Source organism: Melospiza georgiana, chromosome 18, assembly GCF_028018845.1.
Source record: "Melospiza georgiana isolate bMelGeo1 chromosome 18, bMelGeo1.pri, whole genome shotgun sequence".
NCBI classification, from domain to species: Eukaryota; Metazoa; Chordata; class Aves; order Passeriformes; family Passerellidae; genus Melospiza; species Melospiza georgiana.
The window spans coordinates 9,836,398-9,850,752 of record NC_080447.1 but is presented as its reverse complement, the minus strand read 5'-3'; the positions used below and the strand labels follow the sequence as shown (position 1 = coordinate 9,850,752).

General features: G+C 57.7%; 1 protein-coding gene across 1 annotated transcript; it reads right to left on the bottom strand.

Annotated features, from left to right (window-relative positions):
* Positions 1 to 3,354: 3,354 nt before the first annotated feature.
* On the bottom strand, positions 3,355 to 9,533 carry LHX5 (LIM homeobox 5). Its single transcript, XM_058037143.1, has 5 exons — positions 9,361 to 9,533; positions 7,341 to 7,564; positions 5,949 to 6,226; positions 4,719 to 4,884; positions 3,355 to 3,722 (listed from the first exon to the last, which is right to left on the bottom strand). The coding sequence occupies exons 1-5, from the start codon at positions 9,531 to 9,533 to the stop codon at positions 3,355 to 3,357; spliced, it is 1,209 nt and encodes a 402-aa protein (XP_057893126.1).
* Positions 9,534 to 14,355: the final 4,822 nt, after the last annotated feature.

The window sequence follows — 14,355 nt, the reverse complement described above, 5'->3', positions numbered from 1 at the left end:
TCTGACATGCGGAGGGGATGTACCCCATCCTAGAACCCCCAAGATCCCCTTTTTCCCCCATCCCACTCTTTTTCCCGTTCTCCCTTTCCCCCAGGAAAGAGAGAAAAGGATTCTCTGTAGCGTCGTGTTTGCCTTCAGCCCTTTGCTGTGGCGCCTCCTGGGGTTCTTTTCGTGTCCTCCCAGCTTTTCTCCCCTTTCCTTCCTCCCATTCCGGGTGGTTTTGCTGATTTGCTGGTGCGGTTCCCCTGCTAAGCCTGTGCCCTGTGCTTTGGGCAGGGAGAGAAGCATTTTCTGCCCCCAGCCCCTCTCATCCTCCTCCCTTTGCAGCAGAAGGGTGCCAGCCCCAGGAGCAGCTCACCCACATCTCCCACACACCCTGACCTGAAACCCCTCCTGCTTCAGCCCCTTGCCCTGCACCTTCCCAGGAGCTCGGTGGAGGCCAAACCCCCATAAATCACAGCTCTGCCACTCCAGCGTGAGCAATACCTTATGTAAAAAGGTGTTTCCAGGGAGCACCGGAGGCTGGAGAATCCTATTACGAGGCACACTATTAATTATAGGGAGTCAGCCCAACCTACTCGGGCTATTTTTTATCCCGGGTCCAAAACACCTGATTACTTTCCACCTTCTGCAGACCTTCCCCCTTCCCAAAAAAAAAAAAAAAAAAAAAAAAAAAAGGGAAGAAGGACAGGAAAAGAAAAGAAAAACAAAATGGAATAGCTTTTAAAAGGAATTTATTCCCGTTATTCTGTTTGAGGGGGAGTCAGGGCAGTCAGGAGCTCCCCATGGTGGTTCCTCAGCACAGAGGGGTCATTGCTGAGGGTGGCACGGGCAGGCTGGGGGGTTTGGGGTGACCCAGCAAGGAGATTTCCCCCTCCTTGCCTTCACCTGGGTGCCAGCTGGGGGCTTTGGATGTGCCTGGGACACCCTCAAGGGTGAGCTGTGTCACTCTGCAGCTGGGGACAGGCAGGAATCCTGAGTGTGCTGCCTTCCTGGCACCTCTGGGGTGATGGGGACCCCGGGCTGGGCTCCTGCACCCAGCTCGGAGCTGCAGAGCTGCTCTGTGCCAGGGATTGTTCCTTGGGATCTTCCCTGCTCGCATGGCTGCTCCTGCTGAGTCCCATCCTCTGGGAGCTTGGAGCATCATCCCCATCCCTCCTGCAGCCTCTTCTGTCCAGGTCTCACAGATGGGGTGTCCCAGCAGCCTAAAAACAACCCTCAGCTCTGTGCCTTGAATTCTGAATTAATAATAAAATAATAATAATAATAATAGTAGTAATAATATCTAGTGTTCACCCAGTGATTCACCATTTTATACTCCTCAAAATGATGCTGTGAGTGGGTTATTTACCAACACATCAACACATGAAAATTCCCCCTTGCCTGCTAACACTGACAGCCTGGGAGTGCTGGAGCAGCGAGCTGTGCTCCTGCCTCAGTTTCCCCGTTTGGGAAAAGGGAGGAGGTGTTTTTCCTGGGGATGGGGGGTGAGGGAACCCCAATGTCTGTGCTGGCCCCAGCTCCTGCCTGAGGGGGCTCAGTGTGGCTCCTTGGCCACCCCGTTATTAACGCCAGTAATGGCACAGGAAGGATAAATTCCAGCACTTGGCTGAACAGAGAAAATATGCAGAGCTGTGGCTGGCTTTCCATAAATCATCGCTGCTCCCTGCTACAACCGAGCCAGGACTTAAAATTCAGGTCAGGAGAGAGGGACTCTGGTAAGCCAGCAAGGGAAGGTAATTTATTCTGTTTATATCGTTTTACTGCAAGACAAGGAGCAGGGGGGGCTGGTGGGAAGGGGGGGGGGAGAAAAACTCTGCCATGATTTTGCATTTTAAATATTAGTTCAGAGCTGCAGCCTGCCTGGGACTTTTTATTTTTATATCTTGAGGGATAGAAAGCAGGAGGGAAGGGGAGAGAGCTGGAGTGCTGGGGAGGAGATCCCACAGGGAAAATGGGGCAAAAGCTGCTGCTGGCACTGCTGAACCCCAGCTTGGGGTGTTCCCCATTGGGGCTGCTCCGGGAGGGTTTTGGGTGCCCCCCAGGAGAAGGAAATTGTGCATTGTGCTGTCTGAGCTGGGTGATGTGTCCCTTCCCAGTGCCGGGGAGCTGTGGGACTGGGGGGAACTGGGCAGGGATGGGGATGCAGCAGCATCACCTTGTGCAGGTGCACATCCCTCATCCAGGGCAGCGCTGGGGGAGCCCGGCCAGCGTTCCTCACGGGCTTGTGTTAAAACAAATCCAAATAAAGTAAAATGAAAGGGACCAGGTGACCGAACAGTAGGTAACTAAAAGGTTTTTTATTCACATCGAACAACAAGAGCCATTCACACTAACAGCCTCCGCAAGAGGCAGCGGGGACAGGAAACCCACGACGCTTTCAGAAAACAACTTTTTTTTTTTTTCCTTTCCTTTTCCATTCTCCTTCCTTTTATTCCCCCCCTCTCTCTATGCTCTCACCCCCCTCCCCGGCGCCATCCCCTCCCTGCCTTCAAAATAGAAAAAATTCGGAGCCTCCGATGACTAAAGTACAATAAATAATCAGTAAACACAAAAACATACTTTATTTGTTTCTCCTTTATACAAAATAAAGAAACTAGAAGCAAAAACTATAATACATCCTTAAATTGGCGGAGCCTCTGGGAATCGTTGGGGCGGGACTCGGCGTCGAGGCTCGGGTGAAATTTCTGCTGCTGTGCTTGGCTTGGTTCAGTTCGGGGGTTTATTGTTTTGTTTGGGGTTTTATTTTGTTGTTGTTCTGTTTTTTTCCTGTTTCTGGTGTCTGTTCCACCACGTGGGAGCCCAATCTCAGCCAGCCACTGGGGCCTGGCCCCGCTCAGCCCCATCGTCCCCACCGCTCCAAAATGCGGCTCCAAACCCACCTTCCCCTCGGGGGTGAAACGGGAACGATAAAAACGAGGCCAGGGAGGGGCCACGGGGGGGTTATTCCTGCTATTCCCCATTCCCCCCCTTTCCTGTGGCGGGGGATAATTAAAAAGGACGCTAATGAGCAGGGGCAGCCCTGCCGCAGCCCCTCCCCGGTGCGGGACCCGTGTCCAGGCGAGTTCAGCTTTGGTCCGAGCGGCGCTGGGCCGGCTCCGGCGGGCTCTGCAGGGCTGGGCACCCCTCACCGCCCCCCAAAAGCCTCGGGGGGCAGCTGCCGGCAGGGGGGAGGTAGCGGGGTGGCCCCAAGCTCCCGGGGTGCGGGGTGGGGAGGGCGGGCGGAGGTGCCGCGATGCGCTCGGGCATCGCCGGGGGAGCCCCTGCCGGGGGCGAGGAGGGGACACGCGTGGGCTGGGGGGACCAGGGGGGCTTTTCCCCCTGCGCACACGCACACGCGTGCCCGGGCCGGGCCTACCACACCGCCGCCTCGCTGAGCTCCGGGTTGGGGTGCGACAGAGCCCCGCTGTAGCCGCTATTGCTGGACATGGAGAAGGGCGGGCTGGGCCCCCCGCTGAAGACCTCGCCAGGAATGGGGTGCAGCGAGCCCGTCATGCCCGGCTCGGGGCTGGGGGTGTCGGGGTGCGAGATCATATCCGTGTACCTTTGGTTTTCTGAGGAGTGGTGTCCGCTTAGGGGGGGCTCCAAGGGTCCCAGGGGTGTGGAGCCGGGTCCTGAGTTCTGAAGGTAGCTGGAGTCGGCCGGCGACTGGGCTTGGGAGGGCGGCCCGTGGGGGAAAAAGTCATAGTTGCCTCCCGGCCCGTAGTAGTCACCTTGGTAATCTGTGGGGAGGGGGGAAAAGGGATGGATTTGGTCGCCCGAAATCCCTCTGCGCCCCAAACCCGTGCTGTCCCCTCCAAAACGCTCTGCTGGCTCCCAAACCGGGACCCCAAGGACGGCTGGGATTTAAATCCAACCTGGGAGGAATGAGCCCATCCTAAGAGCTGCACTGCCCATCATCCTCTCTTTGCCCATCCTCTCGTTTACCCTTTCTTTGGGGTGCGGAAGAGCAGCGAATTCGGGCTGGGAGAGGTGAAAGGGCCGAGAAAATGGGCTCAGTTTAGTGCTTAATTAATGAGGGAGAAAAAAAAAAAAGTGCATATATTTATATATATGTATATAAAAAAGGAATGGGGAAAATCTAGATATAAACAGAATGGGCAAAAATAAATATGAAACGGGAAAAATGTATATAATGGGAAAATATATATGTATCTTGGGGAAATTATATATAATAGGAAAAATACATTAATATATATATATATATATAATAGGAAAAATACATTAATATATACATATAATAGGAAAAAATACATTTATATATATATATATATTAGGAAAAATACATTTAAAAATACATATAATGTGGAATTAATATATGTGTATTTAAAAATACATATAATGTGGAATTAATATATGTGTTTAAGCAGCTTGGAAGGGATCTGGACACTAACTGCAGGGCAACAAGGGGTGCCTGGAAAGCCGCGGGTCAGATGGGAGGCTTTGAAAGCGCAGATTTTGGGGGGGCTCTGCGGGGCCGCCGGGGCAGCGGGGGCGGCCGGCCCGCACTGACCCTCCATATGCTGCGGGCCCGCGAGGTAATTGCAGCAAATGCGGCCTGAAAGGGGGACAAAAGCCCCGCAGCTGGGGCTTTGTTCGCGGGAGAGGGGCCCCGCAATGCCGGGGGGGCGTGGGGTGCGTGGGGAAGGGGAGAGCCGCGGAGAAGGGGATGGGAGGAACAAAGGACAGGAGGGGACAGGGCAGGGACGGTCCCTCACCTCCGTAGTAGGTGTAGGGCGTGGAGCCGAGCATCTCGGACTCGTCGAGGCGGCCGCCGAGGGGCCGCATCCTGCGGGGGCTGCGGAAGAACGCGTGCCGGCGGGCGCCCAGCGCGCTCAGCTGCTTCATCCGCCGCTCCTTGGACCGACGGTTCTGGAACCACACCTGGGCGAGCAGGGACCACTCTGGGTCACCATCTTGCACCCACACGGCTTTTCCAACATCTATTTTTTTTTTTTTTTTAATCAACACCGACCCCCTTTCCTGCTGCTGCTCAAAAAGTACATGGGGACACCGCTAATAACCAGGTTATTTAAAATCCTGCCCCTCCTTCCCGCAGCTGCACACCCTCAGCCTCTCTGCCCCTGCAGCTGGAAAAGGCAGGAGGGGGAAATTTTCCCCGTGGATAAGGGAAAGAAGGGAGGAAACGTGGGAAGGAAAAAGGAGATCTGGATTATGGCAGGAGCCGGCAGAAAGCGGGAGCAGGGGCATGAGCACGGGCGGCAGCAGGCAGGGATTCAGAACAGCCCGCGGTGAGGATGGGAATAACAGGGAAAGGGGAGATGTGGCCGCCTCTCCACGGGCATCGCTCCTCCGGAACCGCTCGCCTCAGCAGCCTGGTGGGGCGCCGGGATTATTGTCGGGCTCCCCCGGGGATGGGGCAGCGCGGGGGGACGGGCACAGCGCGCTCCTGCGGGACTCGCGCTCCGCTCCGCCGGGAGCCGGGAATCGCAGCTCCGCTGCCGGCAAAGCCGGAGAGTCCTCCCCTATTAATGCCTCTATTAAAGCCCATTAATCCCTACATTTCCGCAGGGATTTTCTTCACGGGGGCAGCGCGGTGAGGAAGTGCCGGCTGCCTGCAGAGCGCGGGGGATGCAAGGCTGGAGCATCCATCTCCCGGCACGCCGGGGATCCTGTTCGGCCCCGCGTTTCGGGAATGAAACACGTCGTGTTCCATCCCTTCCCACGGCTGGGGGATCCCCGCTCACCCACGGGAGCGTGGGGGGGCTGCAGGGCGGGTTTGAGGTGGTGCTGGAAGGGACAAACGGGGTTGGCCCGTTCCCACTGTCACAAATGGGGTTGGCCCGTTCCCACTGTCACAAACGGGGTTGGCCCGTTCCCACTGTCACAAACGGGGTTGGCCCGTTCTCACTCCGGAACCGTCCGGGCTCCCCCCGGGACCCCCTGTGCCCCCCCCGGGATCCCCCCCGTCGGTCTGTCTGTCCCACCTGGATCACTCTCATGTTGAGGCCGGTCTCCTGGGCCAGCTGCTCCCGGATGTGGCGGGTGGGTTTGGGGGTGGCGGCGAAGGCGGCTTTGAGGGTCTCCAGCTGCTTGGCTTTAATGGTGGTGCGGGGCCCCCTCCGCTTGGTGCCCGAGTTCTGCTCCTCGTTCTCGTTGTTGGTGGTCTCCTTGTCCGACGAGGTCGAGTTGTCCGTTTCCTTGGTGTCGTCCTGCATGGGGTCCTGGAGATCCGGGGACAAACTCCTGTCTGTACATGAGGACACTGTAAAGGAGACCCAGAGAGGAAAGGGGGGGGTGGATGACTTCGGGGAGACATTGACCCCCCTCTCCTGTCCCCCTCTGCTTGCCCGGAGAGGGGTTGGGGGGTGCTGGAGAGCACAAGGGGTGCAGACGGCCTCTGCCCCCCGAAAGCATCGCCCCCCAACACCAGCGGGCACCGCTCCAGCCCTGTGGGGGGAGCTGGGCAGGGGGTGCCCCCCGTGCCCGCGCTGCCCCCCGCGCTCCCCCTTTATCCCCGCGCCGGGAAAAACGCAGCCGGGCCCTGTGGGGGTTCGGGGAGCCCCCCGGTCTCTGTGTCCAGCCTGGCTCACCCCCCGCCCCCAGGCCCCGTGTTCCCCCCGGGACCCTCAGCCAGCACCCCCCAAGGCCAAGCTCTACTCGCCTCGCTCACAGCAGCGGCCCCACTGACTGGCGTGGCAGGATCCGGCCCCGGGTGCTGGACGGAGAGAGAGCCCACGGAAGGGGGTGAGCAGGGGCGCCCGGCATGGCTGGGACAGCAGGAGGGGGCCTGGCCCTGCTCTCCTGACGCAGAGACAGCTTCCAAGGAAGTCAAATGGGAGCTTTGCCTCTGGGTGAAAGGAGGCGAAGCATCAGGCCCGCGGCGCGGGGGGAGCGGGCACGTTCTCAGGGGGGCTCCGGGGAGGGAGGGAGGGAGTGGGGGGCTCCCGGGGCAGCCCTCGGGGGGGGGATCGCGGCTCCCCCCGCCCCGCAGCCCCGCTGGATCGGCAGAGCCGCGGCTGGGGCGGGGAGCGCACCCCACGCGTGTCCGCGTCCCACGGGGGCGTCACCGAGGCTTCCACCCGCTCCGAGCCTTTCACCCCGCATCGCTCCCTCCCCGATGGGCTGCGGGGTGCAGCCCCTCACCCCACAAATGTAGAGAGCCCGATCCGAACATCCTGCCCGGCCGGGGGGCGCCTCCACCGGGAGGTATGGGCAGCTCGGGGCTTGTGCCCGGCGCTCTCGGCGCTGCCCCTGCGCCGGTACCGGGGTTACCGGGGCCGGGGTTACCGGGGGTCGGGCCGACCCCTCACCCCACACATCCAAACCTCCTGCCCGGCGGCGAGAACGGAGCGCTGGGCGGGCTGAGCCGCTCGTACCTGAGTTGAGGCTGCCTTCCTTCAAACTGGGAGAGTTCAAATAATCCTCTTTGCAAACAAATTTGTTCTCGTCGATGATATAGAGCTCCTCGCCCGTGGAGAGCTGCTTGTTGCACACCATGCAGGTGAAACAGTTCAGGTGGAACACTTTATTCCGGGCTTTGCGGACGAGGTCGCTGGGAGAGATCCCTTGGGAGCAGCCGGCGCATTTGGTACCAAACCTCCTGGGAAGGGAGAGAAGCGAGAGGAGCTGGAGCCGCGGGCAGGACGGGCTGCGGCGGGGGCTGTGTGTGCGCTCTGCACCGATCCCCCCTCCCCAAACCCCCCGCTCCTCCAGCACCGGGGGATCTCCTCCATTGTCCCCATGGAAGATTTGCGGGAACGGGCGAACCGCAGCTGCGGGGCGAGGATGAGGAGAGCCTTCATCCCCGCCAGCCCTGGGGCCGGGCTGCGGGCACAGCGCGGCTTTGGGGTGTCCCCAGGCGCGGGGGACACGCACCAACATCCTGGCACGGGTTTGGCCCCACAGGGGACGCGCGGGAGGGGAGAGCGGCCGGGGGTCCCCCCGCACTTTGCAGGGCAGGGTTTCGTTCCAGCCGGTGCTTCCCGGGGCTCCGGCCTGAAAATCGCCGAAAATGGGGCCGATCGCGGCCGGAGAGACGGGAAAAGGAGCGGCGGGTGCGGGGATCAGAACAACGGGCGGCGGAGGAGGGAGCTGCGCTCCCCAAAGCGTCCCATGGTCCCAAACCCCCCATCCGCTCCCCAAGCCGAGAGGGAGTTTTTTCAGGTCGGGAAGAGTGCTTTGTAAATCTCCGGTTTTCCTTTCCTTCCCACAGCGGGTCTGGGTTTAGGTGTGATTTTATTATTTTTTTTTTCCCAGGTGATTTTACAAAAATTAAAAAAAAAATAAAGAAAAAATAATTCCAGGGAATCTGAGTCGACTAGGAATTTCCCAAGGAAAAAAAAAAAAAAAGGAAAAAAGAGACAAAACCAAACAACCAAAACCTGCCACAAACCCCACAAAACAAAACCCAAACCCCCACAAAAAAAAAAAAATAACAATAATAAAAAGCAACAAGGACAAAACATAAAACCCACCACAAAATAAAACAACAACAACAAAAAATTCCAACAAAGCCCCCCAAACCAACACAACAATCAAAAAATATAATGCTAGGAGAAAAGAAAAGAAAAAAACGAACAAGGAAAAAATAAAAACCAACCTCCAAAACAAACAAAAACCCTCACAGAAACAAAAATTCCGCCGGCAGAACGGGGAGCAGGGGCTGTCCCCGGGGGCTGCCAGGCCCGGGGTGCCCACGCAGGGTCCCCTGTCCCCCTCGGGCCGCGGTGCCCGTGTCGCTGCCGGCCGTGACGGTGATGCAGTGCCAGCATTAGGAGCCATAAGTCACGGCCCCCCCTTTGCCTCGCCGGCCCCGAATCCCCTCCCGGCCTTATCGCGCTCATTAGGGGCGTTCAAGGCGCGGGGTCCCAGGGAGGGGGGATTTGGGCACCGCTTCCAGCGGGGCCTGCAGGGCCGGGGGGAGCTGGGGGTGCCAGGTCGGTGCTCGGTGTCACCCCAGTGCCAGGCCGGTGCCCGGTGTCACCCCAGTGCCAGGCGGGTGCTCGGTGTCACCCCAGTGCCGGGCCGGTGCTCGGTGTCACCCCAGTGCCAGGCGGGTGCCCGGTGTCACCCCAGTGCCAGGCGGGTGCCCGGTGTCACCCCAGTGCCAGGCGAGTGCTCGGTGTCACCCCAGTGCCAGGCCGGTGCCCGGTGCCACCCCAGTGCCAGCCCGGTGCCCGGTGCCACCCCAAGCCGCGGGACGGGCGGGGGCAGCGGCGGAGATGCGGGGAAAGCTGTGGGGAGATGCGGAGGGGGCGCAGCCTCGCCGCCCCCTCCTCGGGCTGCAGCAGCGGCCGCCGGGTCCCCCCGGGGCTCCCCGGACACACGGACAGGAGGGGACCCCCATGAGCTCCCCAAAACTCCTCTCCCTCCGCTGGGGTGGCGGTGAGGACTCACCTGAAGAAGTCATTTTTGCAGTAGAGTTTCCCTTCCCTGGAGAAGCATTTCTCGGTGAGGTTGCACTTGCACTCGCAGCACTGGACGCATTTGATGTGCCATGCCCTGTCCAAGACGTTCAGCAGGAAGCGGTCCAAGATGGGCCTCTCGCAGCCCGCACAATGCACCATCATAACCTCCGCCGGGGGATGGAGACGCTCGAAAGGAGAAGCCAGCCCCGCGCCGGCACACGGCGGCGGCAAAAAAGGAATAAAAACCAAAAAAACCAACCAAAAAAAAATAAAAATCCCCCCCCCCAAAAAAACAAACAAACAAAAAAAAAAAAAAAAAAAAAAAAAGCGGGGGAAAAGAATGGAAAAATAAAATAAAATAGAAATAGAAAAAAAAAAAAAAAAGGCAGGAAAAAATTAAAATGAAATGAAATTCAATGAAAAGAAAGAAAATAAATTAAAAAAAGGAGAATAAAAATAAAATTAAAAAAAAAAAAACCAAAATAAAATAACACCCGAACGAAATAAACCAAAAACTAACAAAATACAGAAGAAGGAGCAACAAAAAATTCAGGGGAGGGCAGCGGGGCTGCTGTCAAGTTCTTCCCCCTCTTCTCTCCGGAGCCTCGACGACGGCAGGGAAAAAACGATGCCCCCCCCAAGAATAATCCAAACCACCCCCGAGAAAGAACAACAACAACAACAACGGCACCGAGCAGCCCCCGGAACGGGGCTCGGCGGGTGCGTGCGGAGCGGCCCGGGAGGCGGCGGAGCGGCGGCCGCGCTGCTGCTGCTGCTGCTGGGCTCTGCGGCAGCGGGAGGGGTCCTGCATGAACCCCCCCGAGCAGCCGGCAGCCCCGGTGCCTCGCTGTGCTCCGCCGCCGCCGCGCCGCCACTCTCATGCTGTCCCCATCGCCAGCTTTGTCCCCCGCCTTAGTAATTCGCGCATCCTTATTCAGATTTGGTGACGCCGAGGGCAGCGTCACCCGGGATGCGGCCAATGGCGGCGCGGTAACCATGGTAACCTCTTAATTTATAGCATATCTAAATTGGCTCCAGCCTCGCGCTTGGCACAGAGGGAAAAAAACAACGCGCCTCTATTGTTGAGGGTGGCTTGTACCTGGGCCGCGAAGTGAGTACGCACCTGGCTGGGGGGCCGGGGGGGGCAAGGCCGAAAATCCGCTGGCCCGCCGCTTTTTCCTTGAATTTTTATTTTCATTTGCGTTCGTTTCTGTTCGAGGGACGCTCGGGGAGGAGTTGCGGGGTCCCGAGTTGCTCGGGGCGACAGCATCACCTGGTTTTTGGGGGGTTTATTTCGTTTCGCGCGAGGGGAAGGGAAGCTTTTGTCTGCAAGAGCAACAAGTGGGAGGAAGAAGAGGAGGGGGATCGATTTGGGCGGGGGAGGGGATGGGGAGGGGTCCGGGGGCTCCCTCCCGCAGCGGAGCGCATGAAAAGTTCCCCCGGAGGTATGCGGCCCCCCCGAGCTCCCCGGCTTTGTCCCCGGGCCCGGCGGGGGCAGCGGGGCCGGGCAGTCCCGGGGGGCGGCGGCCGCGCCCCCTCCCACAATGAGATTTCTCTTTAATTCCAGGTGCGGCGGAGCCGAGACCCCGCGGCGGGGACGGGGCAGCGCCGGGGCTCGGGGGGTTCGGGGGCAAGATCCAGTTTGGGGCCGGGACAGCTCTGCCTCCGTTCCCCGAGGGTTTGGGGAGGAAAATCCATCCTGGGGCCGGGACAGCTCTGCCTCCGTTCCCCGCGGGTTTCGGGAGGAAAATCCATCCTGGGGCAGCGCTGCCTCCGTTCCCCGCGGGTTTGGGGAGGAAAATCCATCCTGGGGCAGCTCTGCCTCCGTTCCCCGCCGGTTTGGGGAGGAAAATCCATCCTGGGGCAGCTCTGCCTCCCTTCCCCGCGGGTTTGGGGAGGAAAATCCATCCTGGGGCAGCTCTGCCTCCCTTCCCCGCCGGTTTGGGGAGGAAAATCCATCCTGGGGCAGCGCTGCCTCCGTTCCCCGAGGGTTTGGGGAGGAAAATCCATCCTGGGGCAGCTCTGCCTCCGTTCCCCGCCGGTTTCGGGAGGAAAATCCATCCTGGGGCAGCTCTGCCTCCCTTCTCAGCGGGTTTGGGGAGGAAAATCCATCCTGGGGCCGGGGCAGCTCTGCCTCCCTTCCCCGAGGGTTTGGGGAGGAAAATCCATCCTGGGGCAGCTCTGCCTCCCTTCCCCGAGGGTTTGGGGAGGAAAATCCATCCTGGGGCAGCGCTGCCTCCGTTCCCCGAGGGTTTCGGATTGGAGTCCGACCGTGCGGGAAGGAGGAGGAGGAGGAGGAAAGCGGCGGGGCAGGTGAAGGCCGAACATTCCTTCCCATTCCCCTTCATTTTCTATAATCACAATCCCTGTATTTTTATATTAAAAATATATACTTTATAAAAAAATATATTTTCCCCCTCTCCGGCCCGAAATAACCCGTGGCTGTGGAGCCTCCTGGTGCTGGGAAATTCTCCGGGTAGTGGCAAAAAAAAAAAAAACCCAAAAAACCCAAACAACAAAAAGAAAACCCAGAAAAGCCCCATGTCAAAATCTCAACAAATCCTCCCTCGGCGGGAAGCGGAGCAGGTTTTGTACGTAGGGATGTTTGTGGAAAGAGGGAGAATCGAAATGAGAAAATACACACAGAGAAGAGATTCGGGGAGGAAAAATAAAAGAGAAGGAAAAGGGAAATAAAAAGAGAAAAAGCGCAGGAGGAAAAGGAGAAAATGTAAGCAGGACAAAAAGGGATAGAGAAAGGGAAAGGAAAAGAGAGAGAGAGAATGAGGAAAAATAAATTAACGGAAACGAAAAAGGAAGGAACTAAGAAGAGGCAGAGGAAAACCACAGAAAAACGAAGAAAAAACAAGAGAAAAGAGAAGAAGCAAAGAAAGAAGAAATAAATGAACGAAAAAATTTACACAGAAATAAAGAAGGCAAGGAAGAAGATGGGGGGAAAATGAAGGAAAAAGAAGGGAAAAGGAAAAATAAATGGAGGAAAGAAAAATACAGAAAGAACGGCTAGAATAGAAAAGAATGGAAACCAAAAGGGAAGGGCGAAGGAAAAGCGCCAGAGAGAGGGAGCAAGGAAGAGGAGGAGGAAGAAAAGAAAACAAAGAAAGAAGGAGAAAAAGCCACGGAAGAGAGAAGAAAGGAAATGAAAACTGCAACGAGTTTAAAGGGGAAAAACGGGCAAGAAATCGAAGGCACGGGAAGGAGGAGGAGGAGGAGGAGGGACTGGACCCGGGGCCGATCGCGGCCGCGCTCTGCCCAAGTTTGCGGCATTCCCAGGGCGCTCCTGGGGAATTTGGGATGTGCGGGATGTGTGGGATGTGCGGGGATGTAGAGGGATGTTCGGGGTGTTCGAGGATGTGCGGGATGTGCGGGAACGAGCAGGATTTGTGGGATGTGCGGGATGTACGGGGATGTGCGGGGATGTAGAGGGATGTTCGGGGTGTTCGGGATGTGCGGGCACGAGCAGGATTTGTGGGATGTGCGGGATGCACGGGGATGTGCGGGGATGTAGAGGGATGTTCGGGGTGTTCGGGGATGTGCGGGATGTGCGGGCACGAGCACGATTTGTGGGATGTGCGGGATGCACGGGGATGTGCAGGGCCCGCTCCCAGCGCATCCTGCAGGATTTCGGGGCAGGATCCAGCACGGCAGCGGGCTCAGGGCATCGGGAGCACCGGGCAGGCCCCGCTCGGGCACGGCGGGGATGTCGAGGGGCTGGAGAGCCGCGGGCACACGCGTGTCCCGGGCAGGGCTGCCAGGGCCGACAGCGAGAGCGGAGCGCGGCTGTGCCCCGTGGATAACCCACGGATACCCCATGGATAACCCATGGGTACCCCGTGGATAACCCATGGATAATCCGGGCTGCATGGACACCCCGTGCTGGCTGCGGGAGCGGCACCCGCGCTCTGTTTGTGCCCACGCACCCCCGTGGGTCCCCTCCCCGCCACCCTCTGTCCCCCCCACCCCCACCCGGGGACCCCCACCCCGTCCCCTGCTCCCCGCGGCCGCCTCCCGTTCCTTTTTCGTTTGAAAGCCGAGGAATAAATAAATCCAAGGGGAAAAGCCACCCCGAGCCCCAAGAATCTCCCCCCAGCCACATTCCCCCACGGTAACAGATGGTAATTCAGGGCCCATAAGACCGCCTATATGTAACTAATAAACCTTTTGTGTCTTAACAGGGTAATGCGTGGAGAAGCAGCGTCGCTTATACAAGATGTTGATGGAATTTACTATATTATTAAAGGGGGGAAAAAAAAAATCCCCTTTCAAGAATAAAGTGTATCAACTTACAACACAACAGACGGCAGAGGGATAAGCGAAACAGACAAAAGACAAACAAGATAATAATCTGTTTCCAATCAGTTAAGCCCTGTAGAATTTGTAATACGCGGTTTGCATATTCCCCCTGTGTTTTGTAATTAATTATCTATCTGTTCGGATGCTCCGCCGCCGACTCCGTAGATATTCCCAACTATTTTTTGGGGTTGTAGGCGGTGATCACGGCGGGGTCGAGGATGCCGAGGATGCCGAGCCCGGGCGCACCGAGGGAGGCGGCGGCTCCGCTGCTCCCCCGCGCTCCCCTCCTTTCCCCTGCTAAGAGCGGGGACGGGGCAGGTTTTAACATTAAACAAACCCAGCAAGCATCTCCTCGCCGGGCCATAGGCGTTTCTGAGTGACTGCGTTACAAATTGTAAATTTAAATAGCTCACAGGATTCATTACCTCCCGCGTCTGATTTCACCCAGCCGTGAAAAATTGTCCTGGTGTACCACTGAGAAAGGGGTTTGCTGCAAAGAGCCACAGTCTAATCACCAGCTTTCTCTCGCCAACAAAAGTGTAATTATTTTGTTTTGGGTGTAAATATAACCCACGGTACAAAAAAAAAAAAAAAAAAAAAAAAAAAAAAGGGGAAAAAAAGAAGAAGAAGAAAAAAAAAGATAAACCTCCAGCAGCGACTGAATGCATTACAGGGC